A 15722-nucleotide genomic window follows, 5' to 3' on the forward strand; every position below is an offset into this window, starting at 1 on the left:
CATAGACATAGTTGCAAATCGAATCGCTGAATAACGGAAAGGCGAGTTGTATATTTCGTATTTCGTTACGACGGCACCACGTTAGATGCGTCGCATGTGGTGAGTGACAAGTGGTAATCATAAGCGACAATGAACACGAGGCGGTTTAGCTAGCGTGATTGGATTACACCTGGCAACCAAGCTGGAAGCAGAAAACATTCGGTCTGTCGAACAAGTACTTCAGTGACGAACTTGGAAAAGTTTCGAAGGGGCTGACGATGAAAATGTTTACGTTTTTGTTTTGTTTGTGACGGAACGACGCTACTTGAGTCGCTGTAAGTGTTTGCCTGCTGGCTAGCAGTTTGGTGTTCTTTCTCTTGTTTTGTTTTGACGGCCACACGTCGTTTTTCCGAGCGCGACTGTAAATTTGTGTATAAGTTTGTATTTTTGTTGTTGTAGGGGAGCGAGGATGGCTCTTTTGTCGTTTTTTTGGCGAACTCTCCGCCTGGACGCGGTCCTGACTTCTGCTCGTCAGTATCCGCTCGGCTGCTGCCTCCTCGCCGCCATGTTGGCCGCCACAGTCCTGCTCAATGGGTCAGTGTCGTACGTCAGACACGTTTTCTTTTCTTTTTCTTGTTCTTTTTCTTCTTGTTTGATGGGGGGTGGCATCAAACGTTCACGATGCATTACCGCCATCTACTGTGGCGGAGTGTCGGTCAGAGTACTAAGGAGCAAAAGAAATAAAAACCAAATCAACTCGAGGCTAGATTGTATTTATCAATCCCGTTTCATTTCAAAACTGAAACAAGGCTTTGATCTGAATTTCTTCAGTGTTGAGTGCATTTCTAAGATGAAATACTGGAACCCCACTTTTCTTCTACTTATTTCATACCTTTAACAATCACATATAACATGTTCAACACTCTCCTCCTCCACTCCACATTCACACAAACCTCTACCATGCTTCCCAATGGAATGCATTGGCCCATTTAGCCCAGTATGTCCTAATCTTAATCTGGTTATCATTGTTTGTTCCCTTCTGTTTCTACCCGCTCCCTTCATGCCCCCCACCGTCTGCTGTATTTGATAGAAATACTGTCCTGTGTGACCTCCATTCCAAAGTTTTGGCCATTCTGTTTTTAACATAAGCCTTGACCTCACCCATCCCAAAAGGTCAGACACGTCACCTCTTGTCATTATACGTCACATATTGTCCCGCACCGATAAGAAAGTTTTCCGAATGTCAATGTGGACAGCCTCCCAAACCATATTTAGACCGTGTAATGCTTTTAACAGGACAGTGTTAAATGCTTCACGTAAGCATTAACAATCTTAACGTCGTTCAATGTCCCAAAACTGCCGTCAATCGTCACCCAAATTTATGTGGACATCTCGAGTTATGGCCACTTCAACCTCTAAAAATATAAGAACGATTGCCCAAATATTTTACATTTTATGGACGTTAAGCATTATCTCTCGATAGGCGCTCGCTGTACGGAAAAAGCTTAGCTTAAGGTCCATAAAATCCTAAATATAGGCGCTATCTTTCTGATATTTTCAGAGGTTGAAGTGGGGTTAAGAGGAGATGTGCACCTAAATTCTGGTGATGACTGGTGGCAGTTTTTAGACGGTATGCAACTGCTTTTTTCACACCCATGTTGTTTTAGACTGTCCCTTTTGAAGTTATTTTTAAAAGCAGGCTTTTCCCATGTATTTAGGAGAAGGAATTTTTGGCATGAATATGTTGTAGGTACCCACGAGCCTAGACACGGTATTCTGATTGATACTGCGTTTGTGGAGTCCAAATTACAGAGGAATATTCATCAATTTGAACCTGACTCTGGAGGCTGCCACATTAGGCAATATTGCCATCTGCTGTCGACTGAAATTAACGTCGCAAGTTCCCTTGCGAACGTCACATGACCAAACCCGCAAATCAGGATATCGGGCTCCTCGTGTATGCTGCGATAACTAGCAGAACTACGGGTTGATTACATGGTGGTTTGAACATTATTCTCGCAAATTTGGGGTCAAACCATCACGTAATCAACCTCTGCCGCCTGTCAAAAAGTCAACGTCAAGGCAGCCGCCACAAAGACCGCTCACACCAAGTGCCACGGCGGCACGCAATACATTGGACATCGATGCCTTGCTCGGCTTGACCTTTGCAACTCATTGGTTACAAAATCGCCGCGGTGGCCGGCACGACCTCGACTCCTCGACTGGATGCTGTCCTGACCGCAGTTTATATTCCCATCGTATACTAAACTATTGCCAGTAACATCAATGCAACATCATGCAGAAATAATGTTCAGCTGCTAATTTATTACGCTGTCAGCGATTAAATGGTAGACCAAGGCGCTAGCTCGCCAGCATTAGCAGCGAACAGCAAGTACTCGGTAGGCTCGCGATAGCCGGCAGGCTACTTTTTGATAGCGAAAGTGAATTTGCATACTGACCTTTAATGCTGAAAGCCTGACACAGTTGCAGTTCCTACCGATCCATTTTTAACAAACTAGGATTGCTCATATGTAAGGCAACAAGCTAGTTAGCTAGTAGCGACATTAACTGATGTCACTTCCTCCCTTTTGCCGGAAGGAAGGGCAAATGCACGTCACATTCTTGTGACTTAAAAATGGCGGGCCCCGATGCGGTGTGAATCATTTATTTATTTTTGACTATATAATAGATTGAAATAAACAGCATCTGATGAAGACGATACCCACATTTACAGTATTACAGGAAGTTGTGACATCTCGGGTTTACTTCTGTTTTCAAAAATATATCATTCTGTTATTTAAATAAGTTGTCAACATGCGTTTTGCAGGTACCTCCTTATCCTGATTGGCTTGTGGTCCTTCCTGGCGGGCGTGGTCACATTCTATTGGGCTCTGGAACCCGACTCGGTGGTCCCAAACGTCTTGTTCAGTACTAAAGAGCCACGCAAAGTGAGTCACGCTTCTAATTAGGAGGATTATGATGATGATGATGATGATGAGGGTGAAAATGATGGTGTGTGTGTGTGTGTGTGTGTGTGTGTGTGAGACAGTGTCAGGAACAGGAGTTGTTCCCTTCGGGTCGCAGCTGTGCCGTGTGCGGGAAGGTGAAATGCAAGCGGCATCGGTACGTTTGTGTTACTATCACTCGTAGTACCACCTTGTGCCACAACATGGCGGGTAGCAGAACTGAGCTCTACTGATAGAGATGCAGCGTAATGAAGAACCAGAAGAAGAGGCAGGGAAAGTCCACCACAGTCTGTGGAAAGGAGGTCCCAATTCCATTTTTGTTGCACCCCAGTCCAAGCCTTTGCTTTTAAGGTTCTGCCGAGACAGGTATCCTGATCTGATACCTCGACAATGCACTAAAAAGAGTGTGCATCCAAATTGATCTATTTATACAAAATTATATGGGCCAATCACAAACGAACACACTTAAAATTCTACCTTTTTCTTATACAGTAGATATTGAACAACAAAATATGAAATATACATTTATGGTAATAGAACAGTTAACATTAAGCAAATTACAGATCAGTGTGCAAATAGCACTAATTCGGTGGAATAACAAATGAACTTCAACATAGTATGGGGGATTGGCCTGAGCGCGTACGAAACAAAACATTGACATTATTGTTTATTAGTTTAGCGTGTGTCTAATGTCTGGATCAGACTACAAGACAAATTTGGTCTTTCCCGATTGCACTGCGGGAGATTGCTGCCATCGAATCTTGCCGTATCGCAGTCAGACAATGGCAACACTACAAGACTTATTCCAATACCACCGCGTCCCGTCTTTCACGATCACCGGACTTAAACTTTTCAAATCAAACACTTATATATATATATATACACACATATACATGTGTGTGTGTGTATATATATATATATATATATATATATATATATATATATAAAAAAAAAAGTGTCAAAATGCCAAATATCGGCCTATCATTAATATCAGTCTATCATTAATCAGGACTTATCTGATGGCGAACAGGTTAAGCAGGCTGTAAAAAAAAACCAAAACGTGGTTAAACCGCAGCCTGGCGAATTTGATAGGCCCACAGTCGGTGGTGAGAAAAAGGAAGATTCTCTCGAAAGGTAGCCATGAAAGCCACACTTTTGGGGTTTATTTCTGTTGCCATAAATAAAGCTTGAGAAAAATTGGGCTCATTTCCTTATAACTGCCCCTCGTACGTTTAATACACATGAATTGTTTTCATTCAGTGGGACGTTGCTACTGGAGAACTTCCAGCCGTGGTTAGGTCTCGACGTTCCCGCCAAGGTGGACGCTTCCGTAGCAGAGGTGGACGCTCGCTCGCAAATGTCACGCGTTTGTCAGTGTGTTCGTCGTCACGCTCATCACGTGTCGATTCTCCGTTTGTGTGCCAAGGTGTTCGAGTTGGTTCTCGAGAACTTTGTGTATCCGTGGTACCGGTGAGTCCATCGCTCCTCCTCCTCCTCCTCCTCCTCCTCGTGGCAAACGTGACGTGTTGACCTCCTCGTGGATCTCAGGGACATCACGGACGACGAGGCGTGTGTGGACCAACTCCGTTTGAGCTTTCGCTTCTTGATGTCCGTGTTGGTCCGCAGAGCTCAGAAGGTGGCGCCATCCTCACGCAGGCCTCCCGATCGGTCCCAAGTTGAAAGTGCGCGTGTGTGTCCAGGTGGACCTTCCCGCCGTGTTCGCTGACCACGTGATGAAAGCGGCCGTCAAGCACGTGGAGATTCTCGCTAAGGCTCGCGCTCGAGGTAAGAAGTCTTCCTCAAGGCTTCAGAAGTCTGGGAGAGGCCCTAAAGAAGCCTTCGAGAAGCCATTCTGAAGCTTTCAACACGGCCGGGGGATCTTGAACGCAGGCTGCGCTCTCCTCAGTCCATCCAGGTCAGACGCTGCAGCAGGCGGCTCTGGACGAGTACGGCGCTGACCTACACGTGGCCGCACGCAGCCGCCAGCAGGAGGCGCTCTACCTCAGGAAGCTCAGCGAGATGCTTTTCCCCTACTTGATGCCTCCCAAAGCAAATGAGTGCAGGTACGCCGCCGCCGCCGCCGCCACAGGCAGGAAGTGCTGCTCGAAGCGGAGTGGCCAATCTCAACCCAAACCCATCGATGTCGTGTACACCACCGGATGGAGCCTGAACAGTGGCCGCCGTTCCGCTGTGGTCCCGCCCCTCCGTTCGGTTTCTTTCAAGCCTGTGGGCATGAGCGCACGAAAATATATACACACACGTGAACAAAACTGTCAGTACCCCTCTGTTAATGAAAGAAAAACCCACAGTGGTCACAGAAATCAATAAAAAAGGAAAATTAAGCAGTGAAAATTGCGGTTCAACAGAATTATTTTGAAAAACAAACTCCTGAAACAGGCCTGGACAAAAATGAAAAAATAGGAAATAATGTGACCGCAGGGACGTGTCCTGTAATTAGCATCGCAGGGGTCTTCAAAGTCATCACTGTGCTGTTGGGTGACATACGGTGGAGAGCAGAAAGGCAATTGGTAAAGGCTAGAAGACCATCTCCAAGCAGCTCGATGTTCCTGGGGCTTCCGAAATTGAAGATCCTCGGGCGGGCCTGGAGCCAACCTCCCCGGGTGGGGCCACGGGAGGAACATTGATGACAAATTGAACAAACCGATCATGCGAATGGTAACAAAAGAACAACCGCCAAAGAAATTCAACGTGCACTCCGAGGTCAAGTCTTCAAGGGTATATTATATGTGTGGATATAAAATATATAGCATTCATAGCAATACAAAAGTACAATATAACATTCTTGAAAAAGAAACCACTGTTATGGACTGATTTAAGTTCTAATTTCAAATGACACTCAAATTCATTTTGTCGAGCGCTGCCACTTGGTAACTGTAGGGATGTTAAGTTTTGAAACGGGATGCGCTCAGATTTTCCTAAGTGTGGACACGAGCAATGACGATAGCCAATTGTATCGCTCCGATACGCCCCCCCCCCCCCGTGCAGAAACACATCCTCGGTGCGTACGACTAGCAGAAGCCGCGCGATATTACGTCTTGGGGTGCTTGACTGCAAATATTCCAGTCATGTGGAATATTTGCAGTCAACCGCCCGTGTTAAATTTGGAGCCAACCAAAGTGACCTCCGTACAAGCGAAGTGGAGTTGCGGTTCAAGAGGGCGGCGAGGTGTGCACGCGCTCAACCAGCCGAGGCTCCCTCGAGTGGTTTTTCATCGAGTGGTATTGGCCAACGCGTTGTTGGCGCTGAGCGTGTCGCCCGCACAGGTCGCTGGCGCTGCTGCTGCGGGAGGTGATCTCGGGTTCCGTCCTGCTGCCCGCCATGGACTTCGCGGCCGACCCGGTGAGTCCGCTCGAGACGCTGTCGGCTTGTGTGTCTTTTGTCTTTTAACACCGACGAGGTCTCTCTGGATTTCCCAGGACACGGTCAACTTGATGGTGCTCAAGTTTGTTGACGACACTCCGGTAAGTCAAAATAAACGTTGAATAGCGGGACAATACGAGGAAGCCCACCTTTTCACACTTCACCATTTGCAAATTCACTTGTTGTTGTTGTTGTTGAAACTCCACCCATCCATTCGTCCACCTTTTCCATAGTGCAGACTTTTTTTTGTCATTCTGATTGAAGCTCTCTGGTCAGCTCTTTTTTTATGTGATGGGATGGATTCCCGTCGGGTGTGTACACGTGCACTACATTTCATCGGAACGCGCATGTCACGTCATTTATCAAGATGGTCCTTCTCTTTAGCACACTAGTCGGGATTGTTTTGACACTTTTATTAAAACAGCGGCTTAATAAAAACAAGTTACAAGTAGTGTCGCAAACGAGCCGCGGTTGAAAGCCGCCATATTGACGCGCGCAGACAGCGCTGCCCGGCTCCGTTCCGATTCACGGTTTACATGACGACAAATCATTTCCGATCGCTTTGGAAAAAGGAATATTCCACCCCTCTGAGACCGAATGAAATTCTCTGCGGATTTGGCCTGTTGGTTTTTATATGGAGCATTTTCATTCGGTTTGGGGTTCTAAACCGATTCTAACCGGAATAGAGGGAGGGCTCCACGTAAAGCGCCTCTTGCTATCCTTGCTTGTCCGTATTTATCGTGCAGGTCAGCTGGCGTCTTCCCCAGCTGACCTTGACGAGACGATTGCAGGACACATCCAGACGAACGGGCACGCACACACATTGGCACCCAAGGACAAGTTCTCTGTCTTCGATGAAGCTAACGTGCTAACACGTTTATGGAACGCGGGAGTAAGCCGGAGTACCCGAAGAAAACCCACGGCGAGAACACGCAAACTCCACACAAGAAGGCCACAGTCCGGATTTGAACCCAGAACCTCAGAACTGCGAGGCAGAAATGCTAAGCACTCGTCTGTGAGCCTCAGCTATTCGCGGCTATTGACACAGTTTTGTTTGGTTTATGTAATACCCCGAGGGTGCCAGAAGATGGCACCACAGCACTGGCTAGTGTCAAGAAAGTATGTTAATTGGCGGGGGGGGGGGGGTCTCAGTCCCCATTCAAGGGGGTTTACTGTGAACGTGTTTGTGTTTGCAGCCGGAACCCGCCCCTGAAGCGCCGTCTGCTCGTGTACCCTTCCTGCACAAATACGCGGACCGCAGCGGCAACAAGCCCTCAGTCAGTACTTCGGACCGCTCATCAGCATTTAGCGTTTAGCGCACGTGCCCACATTACCCACAGTGCAACCGAGTGGTCGCCTGTTGCCCAGCAGGTTCTCAAGTTGGAGCTGAAGGAGATCCGAGAGCAGCAGGACCTTCTGTTCCGCTTCATGAACTTCCTGAAGCAAGAGTCCGCCGTGCATGTGCTTCAGTTCTGCCTTGCCGTGGGTAAGAGCCCGGGCACACGCTTGGCATGCGCCTGGGACAAGCCGCTCGCCTTGACGCCGACGTGTTGCCGGCGTTCCTCCAGAGGAGCTCAACGACAAGATCTTGAGTCCGGAGCTGTGCGACTCGGAGCTGCGGCGTCTGCACGGCGAGGTGGTGCACATCTACCAGACGTACTGCGTGGATGAGAGCGTCGACAAGATCGACTTGGAGCGCGACACGGTGGACGACATCAGGAACGGTAAACGCCTCTCAACTGTCAAGTGTGCCGACCGGGTTCTTTGACTACTTCTCATGAGTTTGCCCACTCGTTCGGCTGCCGTTCCAAATGTCAAATCGCAAGTGAATGACCGCATTTGTAACGCTTGTTTCTCAAATCATCTTTTCCCATTTAAAAAGAATGGAAATGCCATGAATCTGCCAAATGCCAAAAAAAAACAACTGGCTGTAAGCGGCAACATTGCGCGCCGGCAATTCCAATTTTTAATCTCTGATCGGCCAATCGGTTGCGCGCAACAGTTCACGGGTTCGGACAAAAAGGAATGAAACTCCTCTCTGCGAAATTCTGACGTAAAGCGAGCTACGGTGGATTTGAAGTCATTTGTTTTGGAGCGGCAAGTAGGACATTTGTCGGCGATTGTCCGCTTCCGACTCGTTAAGCCCAATCGTATCGCATCGCGGCGAACGTGACGAGACGTTCTCTGGTTTCTCGCCAGTGGCCGTCGCTCCGTACGGTGCCGTGGTCAAGCTGCAGACCATGCGCTGCCTCTTTGAGGCCTACGATCATGTCCTGTCTCTCTTGGAGAACGTCTTCACGCCCATGTTCTGCCACAGCGACGAGGTAAGGCGGCACGCCCGCGCCGTGCAACGCGACAGGAAGTTGACGCGTGTGTATGCGCGCTCAGTACTTCAGACACCTGCTGAAAGGAGCGGAGTCGCCAGCAAGGAGCTCACGAGTCAGCAGGTTTGTCAGGAGATCCCTCATTCAATAGCTACCACGTCATCACAAATCAATCGCTCCTCGTCGATGCTGCGCCCAGGAACCCGTCCAAGCGCGGCGAGTCTTTTGGCATCGGCAGGATTGGCAGTAAAATCAAAGGAGTGTTCAAGAGCACCACGATGGAGGGCGCCATCTTGCCACCCGGCGCCATGACGGACGCTGACGACGATGTGGTGAGCGAGCTTGGAATAGTAGGGAGTTTTCATGAGTTCCGTTTTTTATTTCCTTTGGAATTTGGATTTAGTCTAAATTAGTATTTGGAGCCAAGGTGGTTAAAAAACTCCTTGGGGGAGGATGAGATCTGCCCAAAATTCCTAAAGGCAAATTAGGGCTGGTGGGCTGGTGGGCTCAGGACTTTATTATAGACTCCAGTTCGGGCGGCCACTTTCTCCTTGTGAGTCTTTCCATTTTGTTTGACCGTCTGTCCCGTTCACGAAATGGCTGAAAGTGCATCCATGACTGGCTCTACTTGCCAGGACATTATCGCTTCCGTTTTTTCACGACTGTCAAGCGGAGGCATCTGACTTTTCTTTTTTTTTTTGTAGTTGCCGAACACATTTGTTAGCTGTAGTAACCTCGGTGGTTAGTGCGCGCCCTCCCTGGGGTGAGCTGGTCACGTGACACTAATGCAGGTGGAAGAGGCCACGGCGGTGACGGAGGACGACGCGCCCGCCTCGGCAGCGGGCGGCCTAAGGAGGCTGTCGGCCTGGGCCGTCGCCGTCCCGTACGTGGACTTGTGCGAGGACGACGCCAAGAGGGACAAGATTCCCGTCTTCTGCATCGACGTGGAGCGCAACGACAGGAAGGAAGGTGAGCGCGGCCAGGCGCCATTTTACGAGGGATTGGAATTGAGAAGAATTTAGCTGTTATCTCTTCCATTATCCGTCCGAGTCTTATCAATTTTCATTGGCTAAGAGAATGAAGTAATAAAAGCGATATAGGAAATCTCTGATAGATAGATCCAAAATATACGTAGATACACAAACAGCAGATACAAGACGGACGGCCAGTATTCAAGCCCGGAGTCCAAACAATGGAATGAAATGGCCCCCCGTCAAGAGCCACTGCCCTCAATTGAGGCACGAGAGCGTCGAAAGGAGCTCCTGAAGCGTTTCGAGATGAGACGCCCGCTGCCATGGCTGCGTTGCCCCGCGAGGGTAACGTGAACACAGCGTCTGCCCGTAGCTTGTCCTGCATCCGCTATCGTTATAGCTATATGATAATACAAAAGATGTTTCTGCAAAATGTTATATCCCAGTGACGCAAAACTGTTACATGAAATTATTTCAGTTCAATTTTCTGGAATGTCTTCTCCATTTGATGAAACGGGGGGGCATTCCCAGGGCAATTAGTTGTTTACCAATTGCCCCAAAACGGGTGGCAGTCTGTGGGATAAACACCGGCATGCCGGGTGCTAAGCCGCCGCCGACTTTCCCATTCGTCTTGTAATAGGAATGCTTCGGGACCTGGGGCGACACGGAACGCGTCTTCTCATGCGGCGTAGCAGGCGCACATTCGCAAGCGACGAGCGGAACCAGCAGTCTGATCAATTTATTCTCAGCAGTGGGTTGGCTAGTCACGCCTGGAGAGGGGGGCACAAAAGGTACATGGAGAAAAAAAAAAAAAAAGCAATACCGTCTCGAACGCCAAGAGGAATCGTCAGGCGAGCAAACAAACGATTCATCGGAATGGAATTACCGGGAAGCGGTTCTACTCGTCAACCTGACCGATCCCGACTCTCCTTGCAGTCGGACACGATCCCGAGCGCTGGTCCGTCTACAGAAGATACTTGGAGTTCTACGTGCTGGAGTCCAAGCTCACAGAGTTTCACGGTAACGCGTCCGCACGCTGCGAGCTGCTCGGTTTCCCGTCGAATTTTCCAAGATCGCTGTGCTCGTAGGTGCATTCGCTGATGCTCAGCTGCCCCCCAAACGCATCCTGGGACCCAAGAACCACGAATTCCTCAGCTCCAAGAGGGAAAGCTTTGAAGACTACTTACAGGTAAGACCTCTTCAATCCACACGGTCCCCAACATGACCTCAATGTACGTCTGTGTGCAGAAACTCCTTCGCTATCCGGAGCTCAGCAACAGTCAGCTGCTGGCCGACTTCCTGTCTCCTCACAGCGTGGAGTCTCAGTTTGTGGACAGGATCCTTCCCGACGTCAACTTGGGTATCTCCAGCTGTCAACGTTGTCCGGGCGGGGAATCGGTCCCTCGCCGCGATTGATCGTAACATTTCAACCAAATCTTCGCTATCCTGCAGGCAAAATGTTCAAGTCTGTTCCAGGGAAATTGATGAAGGAGGTGAGTGTCATTTTGCCAAAGCCGCTGTTCCTCTCGTGGGTCACAAGGGGACGCGCGTGCATCCAAACGCAGCCTTGTCGCTTTTTTTTCCAGAAAGGTCAGAACCTGGAGCCGTTCATCCAGTCCTTCTTCAACTCGTGCGAGTCTCCCAAAGCCAAAGCCGGCCGGCCCGAGCCGACCGTCGTCAGCCCGGGCGCCGCCGCCGGCAAGCGGGTACGAACATTGTCGCACTCTTGACGTCGGCTGTGTGACGTCACTATCCCATCTGGACGCGCAGCTCCTCGACCAGATGTTCGGGAACGACGACGACGCCGTCGGCGAGAGGCCGGACGACCGCGACGGCATGACGGAGGTCGGCGTGGACGGCGCGTACGACTACATGATGCACGTCGGTAAGTCGGAGCGGTAAAACGGTTAGCCCCAAAGTGTTGCCTCGACACAGAAGTGCCACCAGAGGTTGCCAAAACAATGGCGTTCTTCCTCTCTGGCTGAAGGTCGGCTGGTGTTCGGGACGCCGCGCTGGCTGCATCACCTCCTGTCGGCCGGCAGGATCCTGGCGAAGAACACGTTCGAGGCCTACGTGGAGCGGCGCGTGCGAGCCAAGATGGACGGCATCCTGCAGGAGCACCGCCTCGTCTCGCTCATCACGCAACTACGAGGTCATCGCACGGCCCGTCGCACGACAAACACTTTGAGGAAACTCAGCTCAACGCTGAGGAACGTACACAAAACTGGACACGTAACAATTATTCAGTGGAAACGGGACCCAAAATGCTGAACGGCCACTTGAAATTAGGGATCTAAATAGTTGCCTCTCAAATGATTGGGGAATGGGAAATGAGTCAACGATGGCGACCGCAGTCATTCCGGATCTCTAGAAACGTGACAAGATTTGCCAAAAGAAATGCCCAGTCTGGTCGGAATGGCTACTTCAACCCGAGTACAACACTCAAAGAATTGTGAAAATTGCAAAATGCGTTCTGGAGAAATGGAGTTTTTTCCCTGTGGGATAAATCCACCCATAAGCTCGTGCGAAATTCCAAGGGGTTAGGGTTGGCCGAGCGGACGCCTCAAAATGAGGGTGACGTTCCAAATGGGGTCACTTGCCCTAAAAGGTCGACTTGAGTAGCGCAAATGATTCATGGGTCAATGTGTGTGTCAGTCATCAATGGGGAATGTATTTGTGATGAATGAATTTTAGATGCGCTCATTCCGTGTTTGTGAGAATATTTCACAAAGATGGTGGCCACTTTTGTCAAATCGACACTGACAAATGGAAACATTTGGGAGGGTCTCTTCTGCAAGGAAAAGAATTCCAGCATTGCTAACCTTGGCGAATGCGCCATGCTCCTTCAGACGCCATCTTCTACGAAAGTGTGGAGGAGCGCAGCGGCCAGGCCAAGCGGGCACGAGCCAAGCGGACGTTTGAGGAGATGATCGCATATCTGCCCGGTGAGTTCCGAAACGCCTTTGAGTCGGCAAAAGATGGGATGGCCTCCCGGACGGCGATTGTCTTTTTTTTGTGCGACCTCAGACGCGGTCGGCGTGTGCGTCGGCGAGGAGGCCAAGCGCGAGGGGGTCCGGCTTCTCTTTGAGGGTCTTCAGCAGCCGCTCCTCAACAAGCAGGTCAGAAACGAGTCCCAACGGATTAGTCAAGTATTTGGAAAAGCGCTCGATTGGTGTTTGTGTTCAGATGTCGTACGTGCTGCTGGACATCGCCGTGCTCGAGCTCTTTCCCGAACTGCGGCAGTAACAACCGCGGCGTCGGCGACGTATCCAAAAAGTGTCGCGTCCTCTGTGCTAAAGGACTTGTTGGTAACCATGGTAACACTGCTGTCAGTGTCCGCTTTGATCAAGTTGAACATTTGATGAGAAAAAGTCTTTTTGTAGCTGGACCAAATTGACGTCAATCATTGTAGCTAGCAAATATATTTTTATTTTATATGAGTGAGTTAGGGTTACATTTGTGGCCAGATGTTGATTCGACAGAATCAACATTGTCTTGTGTGAGGAGAGGAAAAACCAAAATCCTTATTTTTCATTCGTGTCGTGACCGACGGCCAATTGACGTCAACGTTTGCTTTTCGAAATCGTGTCGATCTCACGAGCCGTTTGGAGCAGAAGATGGAACGTCTGTTGTCCCGACGAGCGCGGCCACCCTCCACACGCTGACGGCAAAGAGCGGAAATTCCTGCCAAAGAGTCAACGTTTGTCGTTCCAAGTACTGCAGGCTCTCCGTCTGCTCCGACTTCCGCCGCGACGCCCGCGAGTCGCTCAGCAGCTCCTCCAGAATCGTCAGCAGGCGCAACGCGTTGTGGTACTCGTCCACGGGAATCTTGTCCACGCTCGCGTTCTCCTGGACACAAAGGCGAGAATTCGGATTCCATAATCCATCTGCCACGTGTGCCATGTGGACCCGCCGAGCGATGGGTCTGCGTGATCATTGCACAGTTGAGTGTGAAGGCCACCGTACGAGCGGGGTTGTCGTTTGTGCGATGCTGGGCCACTTCTCTTCGACGGCTGTGCGGCGAAGGTGTCGTTAAGAACCTCGCCGTTCGATCTGATTTTCATTCTTTACGTTGCGATTCAATTCGAATATTCATTCATTTCATGCCCATGTGACCATATGTGGTATGTCACCTCATTGTTTTCGGAATAAAACATCTGAAAAAAATGTGTACACTAATAACCTATTTGTGCGTATGTAGTACAAAAGCAGACATGACAGATTTGTGTCAACTTCATTTATCTTTCCTCCTGGAAATCGGAATGCAAAAGATTTCCTTTTGTGCGTTTCGTGGTTTGTGGAGTTCATCGGAAATCCCGATTGAGCCCGAACGTCGCATTTCAACATTGGTGTCGCTTTGGTCGCCATATTGGCGTTCGGTCGAGTGCAACTTCCTTCCGTACGGCGCCAAAGCGCCGCCTCTGGCCAGGAGGTGAATCGATTCAGAGGATTTGCCCTATCAAAATGGAATTGGAATATTGCCAAGAGTCGATCAATCAAGGTTGTTTGGATTTTGGCAGGAAGTGGAAAAGGGCGCCGTATCGGCCGATCCGGCGCAGGGCGACGTGTCTGCCGTGAGGCTTGTGGGCGAGGGGCGCAAGGCCGTGCGTGGCGAACGCTGGCCCACCGGATAGCGATGGCGCCTCTGCCCCCTCAATACGGTAAGACTGGCCGAGGCACACCTGTGCAATAAGCACGCTGTCCAATCGGCATCTCGATGTTCCACACCTCTGACGCGGATGCATGATCTCGGCAAAGGAGACGTGCGCGTGAACCCGTCTTCCAATATCGCAGCAAAAACGGCCTTCAATGTCCAGCGGTGCATCAAGATATGAGTTTTTCGAGATTGGAGCCAAAATTGGAGACGCGACCGCCAGCGTTGCAGCCCGTCACCGCACGTCGCTTTCCTCGCGCAATACCACTTGATGGCGCTAAAGAGCTGCTTTGCAAGTGCCAATAAAAACCACAGAAGGACAAAGGATATTAGGTACAGTTGCATTTTGCGTGGGGAGCAAATGTTCACATTTCTTATGTGGGTGTTTTCGGGGGAAACGGGGAAAGATGATTTTGTGTTTTGAGATACAAGCGTGGTCACTGAGCGCATGAAAACAAATATTTGAAGCCCTTAGCTCCAGTGAAAGGATCGATCTCAGAATGCTTGCGGATATCAAGACATTTTGGAAACGATAACAAAATCGAGGTGTGCGGACTTTTTCTGTGTGTGTGATTACCTGGACGGCGCGGCACAGCGCATCCGCCAGCACGCTGACCTCAGACAGGATGTGACCAACCAGGAAGGGCTTCGCCATGCGACTCCTCCCCAACGCCGCCAAGCACGACGCCGACACGTCGACTGTCTGGAAGAAGGCGGCCATCTTTGAAGCAACGTGACAACATTGCCCAAAATCCTGAGTGTTTGGATTGGGCACCTCAACTTCCTGACCGCCGAGATCAGGGGTGTCCAAACTGCGGCTCGGGTCATTCGGAGTAAGGAATGAGTGAACGATCGCCGACGCGGCAACTGCGTTGGACTCCGCAATCTGACAACCTGTCGATGTGCTGGCTGCATTGGCATTTGGAAAGTCAGGTGGTTAGGGGTTCTAGTTTGTGTCTGGAAAATAATTGAACAGCGCAACTTCATTCTTTCTCAACCTATTTCCTGGACCCTTTTTTCGGCCTGCTACTCAGGGAAGTCCTTCTCTGATTGGCTGACAAGTTTCAGTGCAAAATATCCACCAATAAGCTGGTACGGGCTTCTCCGGGTGGATGCGTCGCAATGAATGTGACCTTTCCAACGGAACATTACTGGTGAGAAGAGCGAGTCTACACCGGTCGTCGAGCGGGAATTGATTTGTCGTGGAGGATTTCAGAGGCGTTTGAAGTGCTCATTCCGTGTTTTGGAGAAAATTCCACAAAGATGGTGGCCACTTGGCACATTGCCAATCTTTGTCATCACTTCTAAGAGAGGAAGGGTCTAGCTCACTGGCCCGAAGACACGGTTGACAGCGCAAGCAATATTTTGCTCTCCTGAGTCGCGGCGCCAGTGAGTTAGGCCCTGAGGACATCAAGACCATTTTCGATGAGATTCCAGAATCTTGTCA

At 49.9% G+C, this 15722-nt stretch overlaps 2 protein-coding genes across 14 annotated transcripts in view; one reads left to right on the forward strand and one right to left on the reverse strand.

Moving 5' to 3' along the window:
- LOC133468442 (sorting nexin-14-like) lies at window positions 1-13058 on the forward strand. Of its 5 annotated transcripts, none has more exons than XM_061754362.1 (28): window positions 1-314; window positions 439-573; window positions 2807-2927; window positions 3029-3102; window positions 4206-4284; window positions 4372-4415; window positions 4494-4581; window positions 4646-4730; window positions 4852-5008; window positions 6230-6305; window positions 6383-6427; window positions 7523-7603; window positions 7695-7812; window positions 7895-8050; window positions 8526-8650; window positions 8715-8773; window positions 8850-8982; window positions 9442-9619; window positions 10558-10641; window positions 10710-10810; window positions 10870-10981; window positions 11074-11114; window positions 11208-11327; window positions 11392-11506; window positions 11609-11773; window positions 12471-12566; window positions 12649-12740; window positions 12808-13058. In XM_061754362.1, exons 2-28 carry the CDS (start codon window positions 449-451, stop codon window positions 12865-12867), a joined length of 2730 nt encoding a protein of 909 aa, XP_061610346.1. In that variant the 5' UTR covers window positions 1-314; window positions 439-448; the 3' UTR covers window positions 12868-13058. The 5 variants fall into 5 exon arrangements, with proteins under 5 accessions (XP_061610346.1, XP_061610347.1, XP_061610344.1 ...); XM_061754363.1 differs by having other exon boundaries at window positions 7698-7812; XM_061754360.1 differs by having other exon boundaries at window positions 12649-13058.
- The window catches only part of mei4 (meiosis-specific, MEI4 homolog (S. cerevisiae)), a 5005-nt gene continuing 2307 nt past the window's right edge, over window positions 13025-15722 (reverse strand). For 3 of the 9 annotated variants that reach the window (XM_061754373.1, XM_061754372.1, XM_061754370.1), the window contains 3 exons: window positions 14853-14996; window positions 14350-14560; window positions 13025-13470 (listed from right to left, as the gene is read on the reverse strand). In XM_061754373.1, the coding sequence (XP_061610357.1) occupies window positions 13106-13470; window positions 14350-14560; window positions 14853-14996 (720 nt within the window). In that variant the 3' untranslated portion in view covers window positions 13025-13105. Of the gene's footprint in view, window positions 13471-14349; window positions 14561-14852; window positions 14997-15050; window positions 15233-15722 lie in introns of all 9 variants that reach the window. The other 6 variants (XR_009785500.1, XR_009785499.1, XM_061754371.1 and 3 more) reach the window with 6 other exon arrangements.

Source organism: Phyllopteryx taeniolatus, chromosome 18 (assembly GCF_024500385.1).
Source record: "Phyllopteryx taeniolatus isolate TA_2022b chromosome 18, UOR_Ptae_1.2, whole genome shotgun sequence".
Lineage (NCBI taxonomy): Eukaryota > Metazoa > Chordata > Actinopteri > Syngnathiformes > Syngnathidae > Phyllopteryx > Phyllopteryx taeniolatus.